The sequence below is a fragment of the Oryzias melastigma genome, linkage group LG12 (assembly GCF_002922805.2).
Source record: "Oryzias melastigma strain HK-1 linkage group LG12, ASM292280v2, whole genome shotgun sequence".
Classification (NCBI taxonomy): Eukaryota; Metazoa; Chordata; class Actinopteri; order Beloniformes; family Adrianichthyidae; genus Oryzias; species Oryzias melastigma.
In genome coordinates this window covers 21,815,043-21,832,676 of record NC_050523.1, presented here as the reverse complement: position 1 = coordinate 21,832,676, position 17,634 = coordinate 21,815,043, and the positions used below count along the sequence as shown (strand labels likewise).

General features: G+C 39.5%; 1 protein-coding gene and 1 long non-coding RNA gene across 4 annotated transcripts in view; one reads left to right on the top strand and one right to left on the bottom strand.

The window, feature by feature from the left end:
• Positions 1–1,960: 1,960 nt before the first annotated feature.
• The window catches only part of hmgcs1 (3-hydroxy-3-methylglutaryl-CoA synthase 1 (soluble)), a 17,651-nt gene continuing 1,977 nt past the window's right edge, over positions 1,961–17,634 (bottom strand). Inside the window, exons 1-10 of one of the 3 annotated variants that reach the window (XM_024299149.2) lie at positions 12,883–13,020; positions 10,938–11,386; positions 10,334–10,459; positions 8,772–8,936; positions 7,475–7,643; positions 7,208–7,378; positions 6,241–6,347; positions 6,034–6,159; positions 3,957–4,114; positions 1,961–2,950 (exon numbers count right to left, since the gene is read on the bottom strand). In XM_024299149.2, coding sequence (XP_024154917.1) covers positions 2,879–2,950; positions 3,957–4,114; positions 6,034–6,159; positions 6,241–6,347; positions 7,208–7,378; positions 7,475–7,643; positions 8,772–8,936; positions 10,334–10,459; positions 10,938–11,385 — 1,542 coding nt within the window. In that variant the 5' untranslated portion in view covers position 11,386; positions 12,883–13,020 and the 3' untranslated portion in view covers positions 1,961–2,878. Of the gene's footprint in view, positions 2,951–3,956; positions 4,115–6,033; positions 6,160–6,240; positions 6,348–7,207; positions 7,379–7,474; positions 7,644–8,771; positions 8,937–10,333; positions 10,460–10,937; positions 11,387–12,177; positions 12,438–12,882; positions 13,021–17,634 lie in introns of those variants that run through there. The other 2 variants (XM_024299150.2, XM_024299148.1) reach the window with 2 other exon arrangements.
• LOC118599428 lies at positions 13,077–15,964 on the top strand. The gene is made up of 2 exons (XR_004948764.1): positions 13,077–13,213; positions 15,755–15,964. It is a non-coding gene; the product is annotated as an uncharacterized LOC118599428 (long non-coding RNA).

Below are 17,634 nucleotides of genomic sequence, written 5' to 3'. Positions count from 1 at the left end.
TGGTCCATATTCACATGACAGCATCACACTGTTGCTGCAGATTTGTCGGCTGAACATCCATGATGCCAAAGGTTCCACCACTTTCCAAAGGTTCTATTGGGTTGAGATCTGATGACTGTGGAGGTCATTATGTCATGTTCTAGAAAGCAGTCTGAGATGATTCCAGTTTTATAACATGGAGCCTTATCCATGGAAGTAGCATCAGAAGACGGTACACTGTGGTCATAAAGGGATGGATATGGTCAGCTACAATACTCAGGTAGACTGTGGTGTTGGAACCATGCTCAAGTTGTACTAAGATGTCCAAGAAAATATCCCCCACACCATGATACCACCACCACCTGCCTGAACTGTTGATACAAGGCAGGATGGATCTATGTGTTCATGTTGTTCATACCAAATGTATTTGTTTTCTTTGTGACAAAATGTAAAGTATGTCATTGTATTACAATGTTTGGACACCCTTGATCTACGTACAGAAGTCATTGATGATTACGGTTGTCAGTAGCACTCTCTTTATACATTAATGTGTTATGACAGACAGTATTTATTATATTGTATTAACCCCCAACACTGAGGCTGACCTCATTTTTATTTGGATAGAAAATAAGTTTTTTGTCAAAAGGATTTGCGTTCAAGGTGTTCACACAAACACGTGTTGACTCAAACAGCTTTTTGTTAATAGCATTGGGGGGTGAGGTCTGCATTCCTACTTTTCCTTCTGCTTTTAACCCTTTATGCGACTGATGCACTCACACCAGCCTGTTTTGCTGACTTATGGAAGGCATTCACAGCTTTTTTTTTATTTTTATCAAGTCGGTAGATTAGCTACACAGAAGCAGTCTGCAGTGTAGAGATGTACAACCTGATAAGACATTCAGTTAAAGACTTTTGAATGGATTCAGGGCAGTAAAAATGTGTCCACATCCTCCAGACTACCAGCTATGCAAATTTGTCCTCTGAAAGGGACATTTCTAAACCTAAATCTCCCAACATCTGCATACTTCTGAATAAACTCCTTTTGGTATCTCCAGAGGACATTTATTTTTCAATGATACCTAATGTGAAGGGATATTGATCTGGAAATTGTAGTTTTTGGTTAATTTTAATAAAAAAACTGACTGGACAATTTTGTAGTTAGGAAGATATTCAGAAAAATATGAAAAATAACACAATTACAGTAAAACATTTTCCTTCAATTGTGTGTGATTTTATAATGTGATTATTTGCAGATAATAAGTGGTCATCAAATACTGAGACTATAACAAAAAGTATAGCGATTAATCCCAATTAATTTTTCTCAGGTTGGCCATTAGTTAATTTTTTTGTCTTTGATGGACAACAGTAATTAAAAATAATTTTGTTCTAAATGCAGAGTTTCAAGTGTGATTTCATATTGTAAATATTTGCAGATAATGTGGTCACTAAATACTATAACAAAAATTAAGCGATTATTGCAATTACTTTTTTCAGGTTTGCGATTAGTTAATTTTTTAAATCAGATTTTTTTTGTATGATTGACAATAGTAATTTTTTTTTTCTAAATGTAGTTTTGTGTGTGATTTCATATTGTGATTATTTGCATATAAGTGGTCACTAAATAATGAGACTATAACAAAAAATTTCAGATTTTAGCAATTAATCGCAATTAATTTTTTTTCAGGTTTGTGATTAATTAGTTAATTTTTTAATCGATTCCTGGCCCTAATATTTACTTCTATATGAAGCAAATGCTTGTGTGTAAGAGTGATAGAAAAAAAAATCGTACTGCACTTTTCTAATGGTCCTCCAGGTGGCAGTGTCGGCCCTCTCATTGAGAAGCATGGCTCCTCATCTGCATTTCTTTATAATAGTTGCAGTTTTCATTTGTTTCTTGTTAGTTCTAGTCAAAGTTGAAATATTTGGTCTTGAAAGTGACTCAACTGTGTTGGATCCACATGTGAAGAACACATCATAAAACTTTCCATGTTCAGAATCCATTTATTCATGCTTTTACAAACCCATGACTGAGTGGACCTGAACACACTCCTGTATCTACATCACATAAATAATCTGACTTTGTTCTGTACATGACCACTGATGCTAGAAAAGGTCATTTTGAGCTCTGAAACCAGCCGCACTCAGACACACCAGCGACACTGAAGCCGGCGTGACGACCACAGCCCAGCATCACAGCAACCGGGTGACTGTACAATTTAAAAGAATAGATCTGTACATTATCTGACGCTTTATCTACAGTCTTCACTTCACGCTCTGTAAGGCTTCTCCTCAGCTTTACACTAACCGTTCCAGCTCCCCAGAGCCAACGCCGCCGTCAGCAGGAAGTCACAGTGCAGCAAAGGCTGATGGTTTCTGCCAGAGAGCTTTCAAACGTAGTTCTGAATTAAAAAATAAATGCTTATTCTCATACAACGGGCTACTAGTTATGGCTCAAACCCCCTTTGAGATGACACGATGCCCATTGATAATTAGTGTTTTAGAGAGGTACCACTCTGAAATGTATTCTGGTGATCCGTTCCAGAGTGATGAATGGAGAAAACCTGGCAGCTCTGGGATACTGGCCGGCAGAACTTGATGCACTCTTGTGATTGTTTGGCAAATGAAGCAGTCTGTAAGCAGGTTGAAATCATGCCTCCTCTCTTCGTTTGAGTCTTCAGCTGCCCAGATTACCATTTAAAATGAAAAAAATCTAAAAAGAATGTCAGTACATTGAATGCTGCATTACGGACAGGCTTCTGCTGAATCATTATCGTAGATGTGAGAGGGGAGGGGGTCACAGGCAGGGTCTTGCTGCTGCCACAATTCAAAAGGGCTCGTTTCTCTTCTGGACCTTTACTCTGCTGGACCAAGATGACTCAGAGGAACTGTGGACGCTCTCCTAGCTGCTGGCCTCATGAGCTGTGGTGGTGGCAGGGATGCGGGGCATTTTCTTGACTGGACTTGGGATGTGCTGCAAGACAAAACCAAGACGTGCTGAAGATGAGCTGCAGGTTTCATGTTTTACCGGAGCTCCAGTGTTTATGTTCTTTAATTTACTGTAACTTTTCAACCAATAACACAATTAACATAATTCCAGTAGATTCTGAAAGAGAAAAGCGGCTCGGTGAGCCGCTTTTCTCTTTCAGAATCTACTGGAATTATGTTGATCGTCACAGTATGTAAAAGATTTTGTGTTTAAACTACGGCAGAGAATTGATTAAAAAAAATTAACTCATTTATCACATGGAAAAAATTAATCGCGATTAATCGCCATTCATTTTTTTCAGTATTTGCCGACCACTTATTATCTGTGAATAATCACAATATTAAATCACACACCAAACTCTACATTTAGAACATTTATCTTCAATTAGTGTTGTCAATCAATTACAAAAAAAATCTAATTAATCGCATTTTTGTGTTGGGATTAATCACGATTAATCGCAATGTTTTACCAGGTCAAATTTATTTGTACAATATGGCACCGGACCACGGATGAAATAGTCCGCTTTTTATGAAAAAGGGATCTAAACCACAAAAATATCACGAATAAAGTTCTAAAAAAACAATTGAATATTAATTTCTTTTGTGAGTGACCATGGTATAAGTAGGATAATACCTGACAAAATGCTTTAACACACTGACTATTGACTATTGGTGACGTCATCGAGTGAAAGTGATGTCCAAATTCTGAGACACTATTTTTTATAGCTCTCAATTTAGAGGGCTAAATGTAGGAAAAGGGAAGAATTTAAATTGGGCCATAGTCTCTCATATAGTGTAATAAAGATGTAAAGATAAAGCCTGGATTTGCATCAATCTAAATTTCTCACCAAGCCTCTTCCAGCTGTAGGTGGCGGACATGCGCTAGCATTGGGTAGCAACAGTCCAGTGTGGTTATCATGTGCTAAATGGCCGGTGTGAACGTAGCACAACAGGAGGTAAATCACTTCCTTTATCCTCAGTTGAACTCCTACCTGAGCAGCAGCACCCAAGCAAACCAGCTCCGGCTCTGCAGGGAGGTCGTCATCCAGAGGTCTGCGGGAATATTCCCTGCGATGCTTCTCATCCACTCTGGTCAAGTACCACGTCCCTGGGAACAGATCCTCCACAGAGCCTCGAGGGACATAGCTGGCTGGAAAGACAAGAGAGAGATAAATGAGTCCAACATCCAAACCAGCTTCTGCAAGCAGCTGGTGACAGCTGCAAAGACAAACTCTGCACCCTCCAGACAGGACGTCTGCGTAGAATGGTGTCATTGTTCTGCTAGTCTGAGAGTATTAACCCTTTCACGCCTGAAGCCTTGAGGGTGACACTTAAACACAAAATCTTCATCAGCGAGATGGTGTAAAAATCAGCTGTTTCTGTTCCAGCTCAGACGTTGGTGCATATTTATCACCTCCAGTCGGATGTTTAAAGCACAGGTGTCAAAGTCAAGGGTAATTATATCCAGCCCTCAAGATCATTTTATTTTATTGTTATTAATAGCCCAATGTTATCTTGTGCTTATTTCTAACTTGTATAATTTTGACAAAATATATATTCATGGAGACTAAAATATTGAAAGTTATTTAAGGTTTAAGTTAATTTATTCTGGAATAATATTCCTGCCTTTTTATTATTCATAATTATGTTAAAAAGTTACAGTTTTAAAGTTTTACAAATTGTCATTCTGCTAGCTTTTTGTATTTTTTTGGCATTTATTAAGATTATTTGGGCTATTTTGGTGCTTAGCTAATATTTCAGCTACATGGTTTTTTTAGGCATTTTTTTTTTTGTTTTTTAAGCTATTTTGAAGTGCAGCTACATGCTAGCTGTTTTTGGCTAATTTAGGCTTTTCTTTTTAAGTATTTTTAGGCTGTTTTGAGTTATGCTAATATTTACACGTTATCTGTTTTGGCTAATTTAGGCATTTTTCAGTTTATTGGGATACTTTAAAGTTTCAGCCCGGGTTAGGGTTATTCTATCCGGCCCTCCAGATCATTTTATTGTTATTAGTGGCCCAATGTTTTTAGACAATGTTGGTATTTACTAGTACTGTTGGGGTTATTTTGGAGTTTAGCTAATATTTCAGCTACATGCTAGCTACTTTTGCTAATTTAGGCTCTTTTGTAGTTTTTAGGCTGTTTTGAAATTAGGATAATATTTCAGCTACATGTTAGCTGTTTGGGCTAATTTAGGATTTTTTCAGTTTTTAGGCTATTCTGAAATTTAGCTAAATTTCTCAGCTACATGCTAGCTAACCTAAGTTTTTTTTGTTTTGTTTTTTAGGCTAATTTGGCATTTAGCTAATATTTTAGCTGGCTATCAGCTTCAGCCTTCATAGCAATCAATTTCAGCATCTTCAACTATCAGCACTTGCATCACCAGCAGCCAAATTTAGCTCACAGCATTCACACTAGTATCATCACAGGTAATGCTATATACAGTATCTAGTTCATATCTAAAAAGTTATGGTTTTAAAGTAAAAAAAAATGTTTTAGAGTGTTCAGTAAATGTGTATCCTTATTTCTAAGTATCTATGTATTTTTTAAAAGGATTGGTAAAAATAAATGTTTGGATTTCCTTGGCAACGGAGACTTTTGTTAACCACATCAACATTTCTAATGTGTTGTGTGTCATATCATTCTGTTCAGCTTTCAGCTTTGTCCATTTTCAAGTGGAAGGGGCGTGGCCTTCTAACAAGCTCACTCCTGATTGGAGACAGCGGTTGCCATATAAATATAGGCTCAGACCAACACAGACCAATCACCGTTTACTGAGGACGTCTGGTTCCAACATGGCGACAGACAAAGAAAAATGTCAACTGAATTGACTTAATTTGGTTGGAACTGGAAGTAAGTCATTTTCTAAGGATGATGTCACACTTGCTCTGTCCAGTTCTCTGTATACAGTCAATGTAGGGGACATAATGAGCATTGGAAGTGTTCCTTTATTTTAGCCAGTAACCAGATTTCAGAGAACATTTATAGTTTATTAGGATTCATAAACCAGTGGCTCATTTCTGGCTTTGTGCTTCATGAAACCTGAAAATGTGAAGTGAAGTGGGAGTACCTAAGTGGTGAGTGTCTTCCCTCAGCTTCATGCTGTCAGAGAAGACTGCAGGAGCAACCTTCTTCCTGGAGTCCAGCCTGACTCCCAGGTCACTCAAGCTGGAAACCAGTTTATCTAAAGCGGATCCTGTAACCGGAACACATCACACAACGGTCATCTTCCAGATTTCACACTCCAGCGTCCTGCACGGCATCCCTGTAAACTCACCCGGGGTGTGGTCCTGTGTGACTCTGAGGGAATACAGAGAGGCGGCGAACCCGGAGCCGTAAGAGAAGACTCCGATCCTCTGTCCGGCCAGCTGTGAGGGGCTGTGTCTGCAACGGAGCAAAGACACAAACTGTAGAAACGCAATATCAAAATACCCATGAGTCTTTGCAGCTGCACCTTCACATTCTCTGCAAACACAATGTGACGCAGACGGCTACAATCCTAAAGTCTGGAATCGACCAGCCAAGCTCGGGAACCATTTGGTGGTGCTGAGTGTCAAGCAGGGAGGCACTGGGTCCCATTTTTAGAGTCTTTGGTATGACTCGGCCGGGATTTGAACCCACGACATTCCAATCTCTGGGCGGACACTCTACCACAAGGCCACTGAGCTAATCACAAATTATTTTTTCCGATTAGTCGACTAATCAGTTCATGAGCAAACTGGATGTAAAACACACATCTTAACCATCATTAGCTTTAAACTAACTAAAAACTAGATATATAGCATTACCTGTGATAACGCTAGTGTGAATGCTGTAAGCTGAATTTGGCGCTGAAGATGCTAGTGCTGATAGATGAAGATGCTGAAATTGATAGCTAAAAACACTTAGGTTGATATCCAGCTAAAATTTCAGTTAAATGCTAGATTATCTTAAAAAATTAAAAAGCCTAAATTAGCAAAAGAGCTAGCATGCAGCTGAAATATTCGCTAAACTCCAAATTAGTCTGAAAAACTGAAAAAAAACCTAAATTACCCAAAATAGCTCAAATGTTAGCTAAATTCAAATCAGCCTTAAAAAACTGAAAAAATCCCAAATTAGCAAAAACAGCTAGCATACATCGTAGTAGCCCTATTTAGATCTGAGGGCTAACAGCTGCTCATTCTGATATCAGGTTTCAGGAGACTCAGACCATACTGTGTGTGAACATCCTCCTATCTTCAGCTTAGTCCAGGACAAGTACGTACTCTGCAATGACGGAGGCCAGGCAGCCGTAAACGGAGGGCGTGTACATGTTTCCATTCTGATTGGAGACCAAAAGCGACGTCTTCGTCTTCCTTTCAAACAGATCGGCGCTGGCCTTCATGAAGGCCTTCTCCACGTCCCTGTCGAAGTAGGTCTCCTCTGGCTTCACGTCTCTGTAAGACACAGGCAGGAAACAGTGAGGTGACTGAATTAAACAATCAAACTGCTGCAGATGGAAGCATTTCCTGCGAGGCTTGTTGGCTACGTACCTGAAGGCATCCAGGCCGGTGAAGGGCCCGGTCTCTGTGTTGGGGTTGGGATGGTTCAGGAAGTCGTTGAGCATCAGCCGAGCCACCGACTTCTGCACCAGCTTGCAGTACGGAGAGTGGAAGACCAAGAAGCCGAAATCTTCCAGGCTGAAGCGCTTATCTGAACCCTCTGTGATATGAACACAACAAAAACACAGCTCGTGGTCACAAGATGAAGGTGTTTATCTCCACAGAAGTCAGGGCAAAGAGCGGTCAGGCACACTGAACAATCCCAGCATGCTCTTGCAGAGTGCCTACAGATCTAAGGAAATGACATTTAAGGAATTTTTAGACCATTTTAGGAAGACTTAAACTCTACTGTAACACTGTCTGTACAAAGTAATCACTATTTTCAAACCATTTCTCCATGAATTTGTATTTTTTTCATTTTCTCACACAGATAACCTCAAGCTTACCATATATCTTCCAATAGTGACCGGTCTCTAATAAACGCCGGGCGGGCTGGCAAATGTTTTATTAAATCTCAACAAAAAAATGTTTAAGACACAAAATTTAAGTCAATTTAATGATTTTTAAGGCCTTATTTTTTAAATATATATACATTTTGTTGCCAAATCAAAACACCTGCGTTGTTTTGTAGGACATAGTTTCTGCAGAGCGGCAGGAGTTCATTAGAAATTCCCCTCCGAGTTGTGGGTGGGACCATTGGTGTGGTGTCCCATCATCCCTTTGTTTAAATGCTCTCCCTCTAGCTTACAGTCCCTCATAACCCCAAGCTAACATTACAGTGCAACAAAAATGGGGATCAGTGTTGGAGATAAATTTGTTTAATGAAAAACACCACAATTCTGATTAAACTCGCATTTATCAAAATAAAAATGTTTCTGCGCTTAGAGAAGGTGGTTTTTGGGGACGTTTTTCACAAAACTGGAATGGAAACACTTTTTTAGATTTAAATGTGCTTCTTGGTAGGAAGTGGGTTCCCCGAGCGCTGCACAGCGGGCGCCACGAGAGGTCCAACAGCGCCATTAGAGTTTCCCATTATACAGCTCCTCTGTAAAATCACCACCTCCTCATCGCTTCATCACGTATTTGCAGCCTGAATAAGACGCAGACGTCTCGTTTGACAGATGAGGATGAGTGTGACAGAAACTTGAATGGATTTGTCGTGTTGTCAAACAGAAAAAATTGTCCAGCTGGTTATTTTTTTTATATCGCTGAACAGGTTGTTTTTTCTCCTATAATTTTAGAGACAGCCGAGTGTAGCTCAGTGAATTGTGTGTCCGTGTGAACCCACCTCTCTGCCACTGCGTGTGGATCTTGTTGCGGTACACTGAGTAGCAGCGATCCAAGGCACTGAGGTAGCATTCGATGGACAGCTTGCCGTCCACCACAGGGTACTCGGACATCAGGTCTGGTTTGTAGAAGTCGTAGGCATGTTGCATGTGTGTCCCCCGCAGACCTGAAAAGGTTCAGACATCTTTCAGAGTTCTGATGTCTTTTGTTCAGACTGGAGAGGTTTCGTTTTCTTATACTGGTGGAGTGCTACATTCCTGTGACTAAACTTACTTTAACTTGTGGGTTTAACGCGGTTTCGCAATCTTAGTATTTATGCAAGACTGATTTTTTTCTCTGTTCAGGCTCACCTGATCCTAAGGAAAGCATTTCACAATCAGGGCTCAGCTGAGCCGGGTTATCTGAAGCTCTGCTGGAGCTCTTAGTTAGTCTAGATCAGGGTGTCAAACTCAATCGCACAAGAGGCCAAAATCGTAAACCCGCCTTAGGTCGCGGACTGAACGGCATTATTGAACACTCGAAAATTTAATTTTAAAACCCTAAAAACATAACTTTTTTAGTATAATTATGAACTATATACATAGCATTACTCGCGATAATGTTAGTGTGAATGCTGTAAGCTGAAGATGCTAGTGCTGATAGCTAAAATCACTGAAGCCAATAGCTGAAAAATGCTGAAGCTGATAACCAACTAACCTATTAGCTAAATGCCAAATTAGCCTAACACAAAAAATGAACACACTTAGGTCAGCCAAAACAGCTAGCATGTAGCTGAAAAAACTAATAAACTTCAAAACAGCCTAAAAACTGAAAAAAAGCCTAAATTAGCCAAGATAGCTATTTAGCTGGAATATTAGCAAAACTCCTAAATGAACTAAAAAAAAAAAAAACAGAAAATCCCTAAATTACCTAAAACCGCTAGCATGTAGCTGAAATATTAGCTAAACTCCAAAATAGCCTAAAAACAGAAAAGAGGAAAAACAAATTAGTTTAGATAAAAAGTTAGCATGTAGCTGAAAAATAGCTAAACTTCAAAATGAAGTAAGAAAAAATGAAAAATCCCTAAATTAACCAAAACAGTTAGCATGTAGCTGAAATATTAACTAAACTCTAAAACAGCCTAAAAAAACAAAAAAGTCTTAATTAGCCAAAAAAGCTAGCATGCCAAAAAAAGTCCAAAAAGTTAACAGAATGCAAATGTTTTAAACATAACTTTTAAACATAATTCTTAATAATAAAAAGTCAGAAATATTATTCCAGAATGAATTAACTTAAATAACTTTCAAAAATGTATTCTATAAAAATCTATTTTGTCAAAATTATACATGTTAGAAATAAGTGCAAGATAACATCGGGCCGTTAATACCAATAAAATAAAATGATCTGGAGGGCCGGATAGAACCACCTTGACTTTGACACACATGTTCTAGACTGCATGTATAATCGGTGCCGTTAATTAAACTGCTGTGTCAACGTAATTTGTAGCATTAAAATTTAAAAACTGAATCCAGTGGAGCTGAATCTCTCAGACCTGAAGCTCTGAGAGATTCAGTAAAAGCTCACCTCGTTCAAAGGCTAATGGAGCATTCGGCCCCACCAGCATGGCCACTGCACCGGCGCCCCCTGTAGGCCGGGCACTCCCTGTGGCGTAGACGGCGATGTCGCCTGCGACCACCAGGGCGTAGCGTCCTGCACAGAGGATGTTCAGGAGGAGAGTGAGGAACAGCAGCAAAACTGTGACATCAGCATCTCTGCAAAGAGCAGAGTTCATTCATATATATTTCACAAAGTCTTAATCTCTGCAGGAGACTAAGTGCAGGTTTATTTGTTCCCCAAATAAAAACCTGAGTCACTTTCCCATCACATCAGTGGCTTCTGAAGAGCTACAGAAAGGGGGAGGTACCTCTGATGTACAGCTTTACCATCTCCATTTATAAAAGAAGCAGAATGCAGATTAAAGTGTAGCTCATTAGATGGCTTGATTAAAGAACATCTTCCCGACCCACGACCACCTACTTTTAAATATGTGACCCACTTCATGTTGATCTGATCAGTAGTGTACCACCTAGAACCTGCTGAATGCCACTCTAGTACTTTTATTTTCCTGCATTCCATCTGTCCTGAAACAAACCGAGGATTCATCGATAAACCACGTCATCGCACTCACCGTCCCACGAGCTGGACTCCACCCAGTTTACCGCGTTGAAGAGCGCGGCCGTTCCACCATAGCAGGCGTTTGTGGTGTCGATGCCCTCCACGTCTGTGTTCCCACAGTCCTCAAACAGCTGCATGATCACCGTCTTGACAGACTTGGACTTGTCGATGATGGTCTCGGTGCCGACCTCTAGGCGGCCGATGCTGTCGTAGGACAAGCCGTTCCTCTCCATGAGCCGCTGGACGACGGTCAGGCACAGAGAGTTGATGTCCTCGCGGTCTGAGCAGAACCCCATGCGGGCCTGGCCCAAGCCCACGGTGTATTTCCCCGCGGCCACACCATCGTACTGCTCCAGCTCGGCTTGGTCCACAAACTCGGAAGGGAAGTACAGCTCCAAGGCAATGATACCCACATCTTTGGGCCACGGTCCCATGTAGCTAATCTGGGCTGAACCAGGCATCCTGAAAAGATGACAAAGAATATTAAACTCTGATCTCTTTTAACCCTTTACCACCAGAGCTCCAGTGTTTATGTTCTTTGATTTAATGTAACTTTTCAACCTTTAACACGATCAATGCAATTTCAGCAAATTTTGAAGGAGAAAAGCAGGTCATTAATAACATCAAAATAAAATAAAATAATCTAAAGCATGGCCTAATTTGGCCCACCAAAGGTTACCTTTTGTCCCGCCAAGTCATGGTGGTAGAAGCTGCAGAGTGTTTAGTTAAAACCCGTTTCCCATTGGATCACATAAACCACATGTGTCAAAGTCAAGGCCCGGGGGCCGGATCGGCCCCCGGGCCTTGACTTTGACACATGTGGTTTATGTGACTTCCCGCTAGCTTACGGCTCCAACAAACTTCCATCCTAACATTAGCAGTGCAACAAAAATGGTGTGCAATATTGGAACTATCCAGATACCAGCTCAGATGATAAAATTAATCTCTATTTCTACAAGTGAATGGATCACAGTGTAAAAAATGTGATTATTTGTCTTTATAAATGTCCTTCATCATCAGGAAAATGCCACAATTCCCACCATTTTCATCAGATTGGATCTATAAATCCAGCATGACAAAGCTCCAGACAGAAAGAATGTCAACATTTACTAGAAACGCAATGGATGATGGGTAAAGACAGAGGTGACAGTTATCCAGGAGCTCCATGGGAATAAGGGTTGTTATTAGCCCCGTCATGCAGCTCCCGGTCCGAAGATGACCGGTCAGCTTCAGGGGTAACAACAGCTACTTACCCGCTCTCTGCACTCACGAGTGGTCAAGCTGAGTAATCAAACTGACGGTCACCGCTCACGAACTGGACGTAGCCGCTCATTAAGGACGAGTTAGCAGATTATTAGCGGGGCTAGCAGATGGATGTGATGTCAAACCACGCTCCTGTCTGACCCGGACACCAGCGTAAATTATCATTTATCCTTTTTTTCCCCCTACCCGGACCGGCTCGGATGGGAACGGCGCGTTCCGGCAGAAAGGGACCCAGATGTGTACCCACTAGGTGAAAGGTCAACGGGATTTTCAGCGACTTAAGCAGGTTACGGCCGCCGGGCTGTACAAGGTCACACTGATGGATCGGTACAAAATAAAAGTAGCCTTTTAGCCTAATAATAAATGTAAATGCAGTGAGAAAAACGTCCCGTTAGTGTCGATATTTTAGATATTAAAAAATCTAGGCTATATTGTTTTTGAACTTTTGTGTTGCACGGAAGAAAATAGGTGACGGACCATATCATGCTTACACCTCTTAAGCGGAAGAAAGTCATTTATATCACATTAGTCGTCGTAAACGGACTAATAAAACGTTTAATACCTATCATATCTTACGTTTGTTATCTAGTAATACCTCAAATTAAATTACAGCAACGTTTTTCTCTCATGTCGGGCTCCTTGAAACTTTTCAAGTGTAATAAAAAGAAGATGAAATCCTCAAAATTCCTCCTTACCTGTCTGTGACGTCAGCGACAGTTAAGCGTGTGGTTTCAATGTTGTTAATTCTCTGCTTAAATCTCTTCTACCTGCAAAGTATTTTATATGTGGACTTGACAGCTCAGCGGTGCCTCTTTGCTCTCGTACCCGCCCACGTGGCCAATCACAGCTCACGCGCACCATGCGGCACCGTCAGCCCCATGAGCTGCCGACCAATAGCAGAGCAGGAAGCACAGCCACGAACCGGCTGGCCAATGACAGCAGATGTACGATGTCTGGTGAGAGAATATGAACCAATAGGATTGCGGCAGTAGTTGGTGTCGCCGCAGACGTGCGCAGTGGCCAGCGGTGAGTATCAATGCGTAACCAAGGTAACAGACATCTCAAACTTCCTCCTGGTCTGTACCAGGACTACCTTTCAGCCAGAAAATAAAGTTCATTTTGAAAGAATATTGAGAAATTTTATTTTTTTTAACAAACCCCTATAATTAAACTTTTAACTTCAAAAACTTTTATTAAATTATCCATCAAAACACTGTTATTTTCTTTTTTTGCCACTTTTATACCATTTAATATAACTTTTGTTGTGTTTTAGGTGTTTTTGTGTGAATTTTACTTGTTAATAATGATATTAGCTTAAAAAGATGTTAACTGCTGCCACCAAAAGGAACTTAATTCAATTCACAGCCATAATTTACAATAAAATAATGCATAAAGAAGTGATAACTTCTTCTTGTTTCTCTGTTTCAGCCAATGTAGCACATTGTGGCTTTTTCATTTCACTTTTCTGAGAGGAAAAATTACTTTTACTTCCATAACCCTCCCAATGCTGCTGTGTGGTTGCACAACCAAAAAGAGGCCATTAAAATCCCAGTGTGCTACTTCACTGGAGTCACAAAATTGGATCATCTGCCATGTTTGTTTTTGGATCAATATGTAGTATCAGGTTAAAAGCTTTGTGGTTTAAAAACAGGTTAAGTAATCATCTTATGAACTGAGCAAAAAGAACATAAAGCAAGAAAAGTGTGCACAGATATGAAAGAGTTCATATAAACAAAAAACATTTGATGCATTAAATATTACTTAAATAAGAAGTGAACAGATGATATGACATTAGAGACATTAAACAGTTTTTTTTTAATATATTATTAGTTAGTGTCTTATTTTCTCTTTTGGGGGGTCAAGTTTGGGTTTCCTTGCGCCGGTCCCTAGTCCGGATAAAATACAGGGTTGTGTCAGTGTATTTGATGTAAAACTTTCTTTTAAACGAGTGTGTGGATTGATGAAAACCGATTCACTAAGGGATGTGGGGTAAGGTAAACAACAGCTTTACTTAGACCCAAATTCAACTAAATAAATTGGGAAAACTGGATATAACAGCAGTTGTACAAATTTAAAAAAAACAACAGCAAAAAATATCTTAAAGACCCACTCCAATGAAAATGGTGTTTTTAACATGTTTTTGAAGAATATCTCTGATAACAGAGGACATAAAGAAAGAAAGTTAGGCAGAAAATTGCATTTCTGAATATTTATTTATTCAAATTGGTATTATTTAAGAGCAAATGAGAAAATGCAGTTGGAAAAAGATTGTATTAGCTACTTAAAATTCTGGACGGATCACAAGCTCCCGGTTCTGCTCCATTCTGATGCCTTCACTTGCAGACAAATAGATCCATGAACGTCTTTGTTTTCTTTGTCTGGGCTGGAATCTGGATCAGAACTGAAAGTCTCAATAACTCTGATATTACTTGCTATTTTTGCTCCACAATTAATGTCAGGTTGGGGTTGTGAGTGAAAAAAACAGTTTTTTTATTAAATTTTGGCTAAAAAAACATAATCATCATTAAAATACCCCGAGGAATGATTTGAAAATAGATAAAAAGATGATAGGAGTCGAACTTTAAATAATAGTGAGAAAAAACAAAAGAAAATAACAGTAAAAACTGTTCCAACGCTCAACAGATTTAAGGACATTCTGAGGAAACTCTGCCTGTAACCCTCAGACATCAATATTTGTTAGATAAACTAATCACTTTATCTGAAAACTGAAACAGAACATTCAGTCTGTCAGAAGAACAGATCATGAGGCAAGAGTTTAAAAAACAGATCACCTTAGATACTTGCTTTCTGATGTTTTTTAGAGCTCAAATAGAAAAAAAAACGTCTGAATTAATTAATTTATCCTTCAAAAGAACGAAAAAGTGAATTTAAATCCATGTCCCACAAACCTGCTCATTTTCTTCACTGATCCCCTTTTGACTTACTGAGATCATCATGAGTTTTGACATTTTTTAGCATGTCTTACCTTAATAATTTAAGCAAATTAACCCTACAACAAACTGATGACCTGTTCAGAGTGTACCCCACCATTGCCAAACAGTAGCTGGGATAGGCTCCAGCAACCCTGTGACCCCAAAACAGATTTAGTTGGTTCTAAAAATGAATGGATGAATATAAATCCAAACATGGAGATATTGTTACGCTTGCTCCACATTTTTTAATGGCTTTTATTGTTTTAAAATCCTGTCTTTAGTTGGGAAATATGTGCACTGATCCTGCAGCTTGTTTTGATTTCTGTTTTTTATTCTAACATTTAAAACAGACAAAGTTCCAACACATCCACAACGTTTTATTTTGTATTTTTCTGTCTCTCAAAGAATGCTATGCTTCATTGAGACAACTCTTGTTTACTTACATTGAAAGAAAAACTTTAGATTAAAATAAATATGGTCTAAAAGCTATCATCATGAAGACATATTTCTGCTATCTCTTCATCATTCGAGTGAAACCGTCTCCAATCACCTGTGGGACGGCCCACTCTAAAGACAGATCAGCAGGTTCTTACTCCTTGAATAGATTAACGTGTCACATTTGTCATCCAATCAGGGTGGAGGGAGGCGGGGCCAGCTTTGTTCATCTGATCTGCACATCGTCACCCCACTGCTCCACTGTACTCTGACACAGGAAACCAAACTCTGCTGCACTTCTGAACGGCGAATGAAGCTCCCGAGGAGCAAACAGTATCCATGTGACTTAGAGAAACAAAAGAAACATCTTTATTGTCTTCTGATTAAAACCTTAAAATGAAAAAAAAAACTGTTGTCCTGGTGGTTTTTAGAGGTAACTCCATACCTAAATCTGATTTTTTGTCTTTTATTTTTTCTTTGAAATGGTCATTTTTAAATGTTTTCCTTTATTTTTGGGTTGTACCAAGTTTAAAAGAATATTATAATTCAAAATAAAAAAGCCAGATTAAAACATAGTGGAAGAGCCTCACCGAGGGTCTGAGAACTGAGAAAATTTTACATTTTAACTAGAGGGAACCTCCTTTTTCTATTGCATACAATTATGTGATTTATTATCAGTTAAGTCTTTGGTTTTGATTCACTTATTTAACATGATTTATCATTTTTGTGCTTTGAATCAATCATAATATAGTAGTATCCATATCATTCCTTGTAATATTATTTCCTGCTTTCATTTTCCTCCCTACACAGCCGTGTTTGATCGTTCTGGGTTTTCCTCTGCAGTTTTTCATGCATGTGTAACACCTGGAGCTGCTCTCTGAAGAACAAACACACTTATCTGCTGATCACACCCCCCCTGTGTGTGTTTAGCACTGAAGAAGCAGCTTTTCTGGAGCCAGTGGAACATCACCACTCAGTCTTATCTACACTTGTGATTATCATGCAGCCTAAATTTAACAAACTCATAAAAATGTTTTTTTTTTTCATCAAGTGGAAATTTATGATAGCTCCAATATAATCAAACACAAACAGGACATGCAGTATGTGCTCTTTAAGGTCTAAGTTTCGGATCTGTGAATTCTTCTTGCTTGACCTTTTGACCTCTTAAAGTTTCCTGCTCTGGATTGTTTCCCTGCATGTCTGATGCATTATCGGGACGCTAAACAAGCTTTTGTGAACCTCGAGGTCCTCCTTCATTGGCCTTTTAGTTGTTCCTATAAGGTGAGGACCAAAACTTAACAGTGAGGCCATTGACAGTACATAGAGAACTGGACTGATCAACCCCCAACCTCGCGCTCCAAGCAAGAAGCCAAAATCCCATGTACTTCTTTTGAAAAATAAAACAGCTATTACTCAGTCATTCTGTTTGTCAGAATAACCATTTGTTCTGGTGTTTTGCTAAACCTATTTTTTCCCCACATTTTATATATATTTTTAGCACAAGTTATTCAAGTTCAACTGGCCAATCAGATGCCTCAAATAAGAGCTGAAGCATTTGATTGACAGATTTTTGACCAATCACTGCTCACTAACGTCATCTGCTCCCAAAACGGCAAAATCGAGCGAGAAAAATGTCAACTGAATTGATTTAATTTCATTGGAACCCGAGGTGACAGCCTTGTTTTTTTTTCCTCCATCTCTATTCATGTCTGTTCTTAAGTAGATTGTATGTTTTGTGCATTCTAACTGAAAAAGAACAAATAAATAAATACATTTTCAATGGTTGTTCTGGCATCAGGGTCCTCACCTGTGGAGAACTGTTGGAGGACCTCAGGGTTGCAGAAACCTTAGAGGTTTAGAAGGAGTCTCAATACCAAGCCGTGGTTCTCGCCCTTTGCTGGGTTCCAACATCAGATCTTCACAGCTCTGGAGCGGACCTGTTTTGGTCCCAGTCTGGGTGGGAGCTGTGGTGTTTTCTGTGTTTTTTTTTACTCTCCAGCGTGTCCTGGGTCTTCCCCGGGGCCTCTGCCCAGTGGGACATGCCCGGAACACCTCACCAGGGAGGCGTCCAGGAGGCAT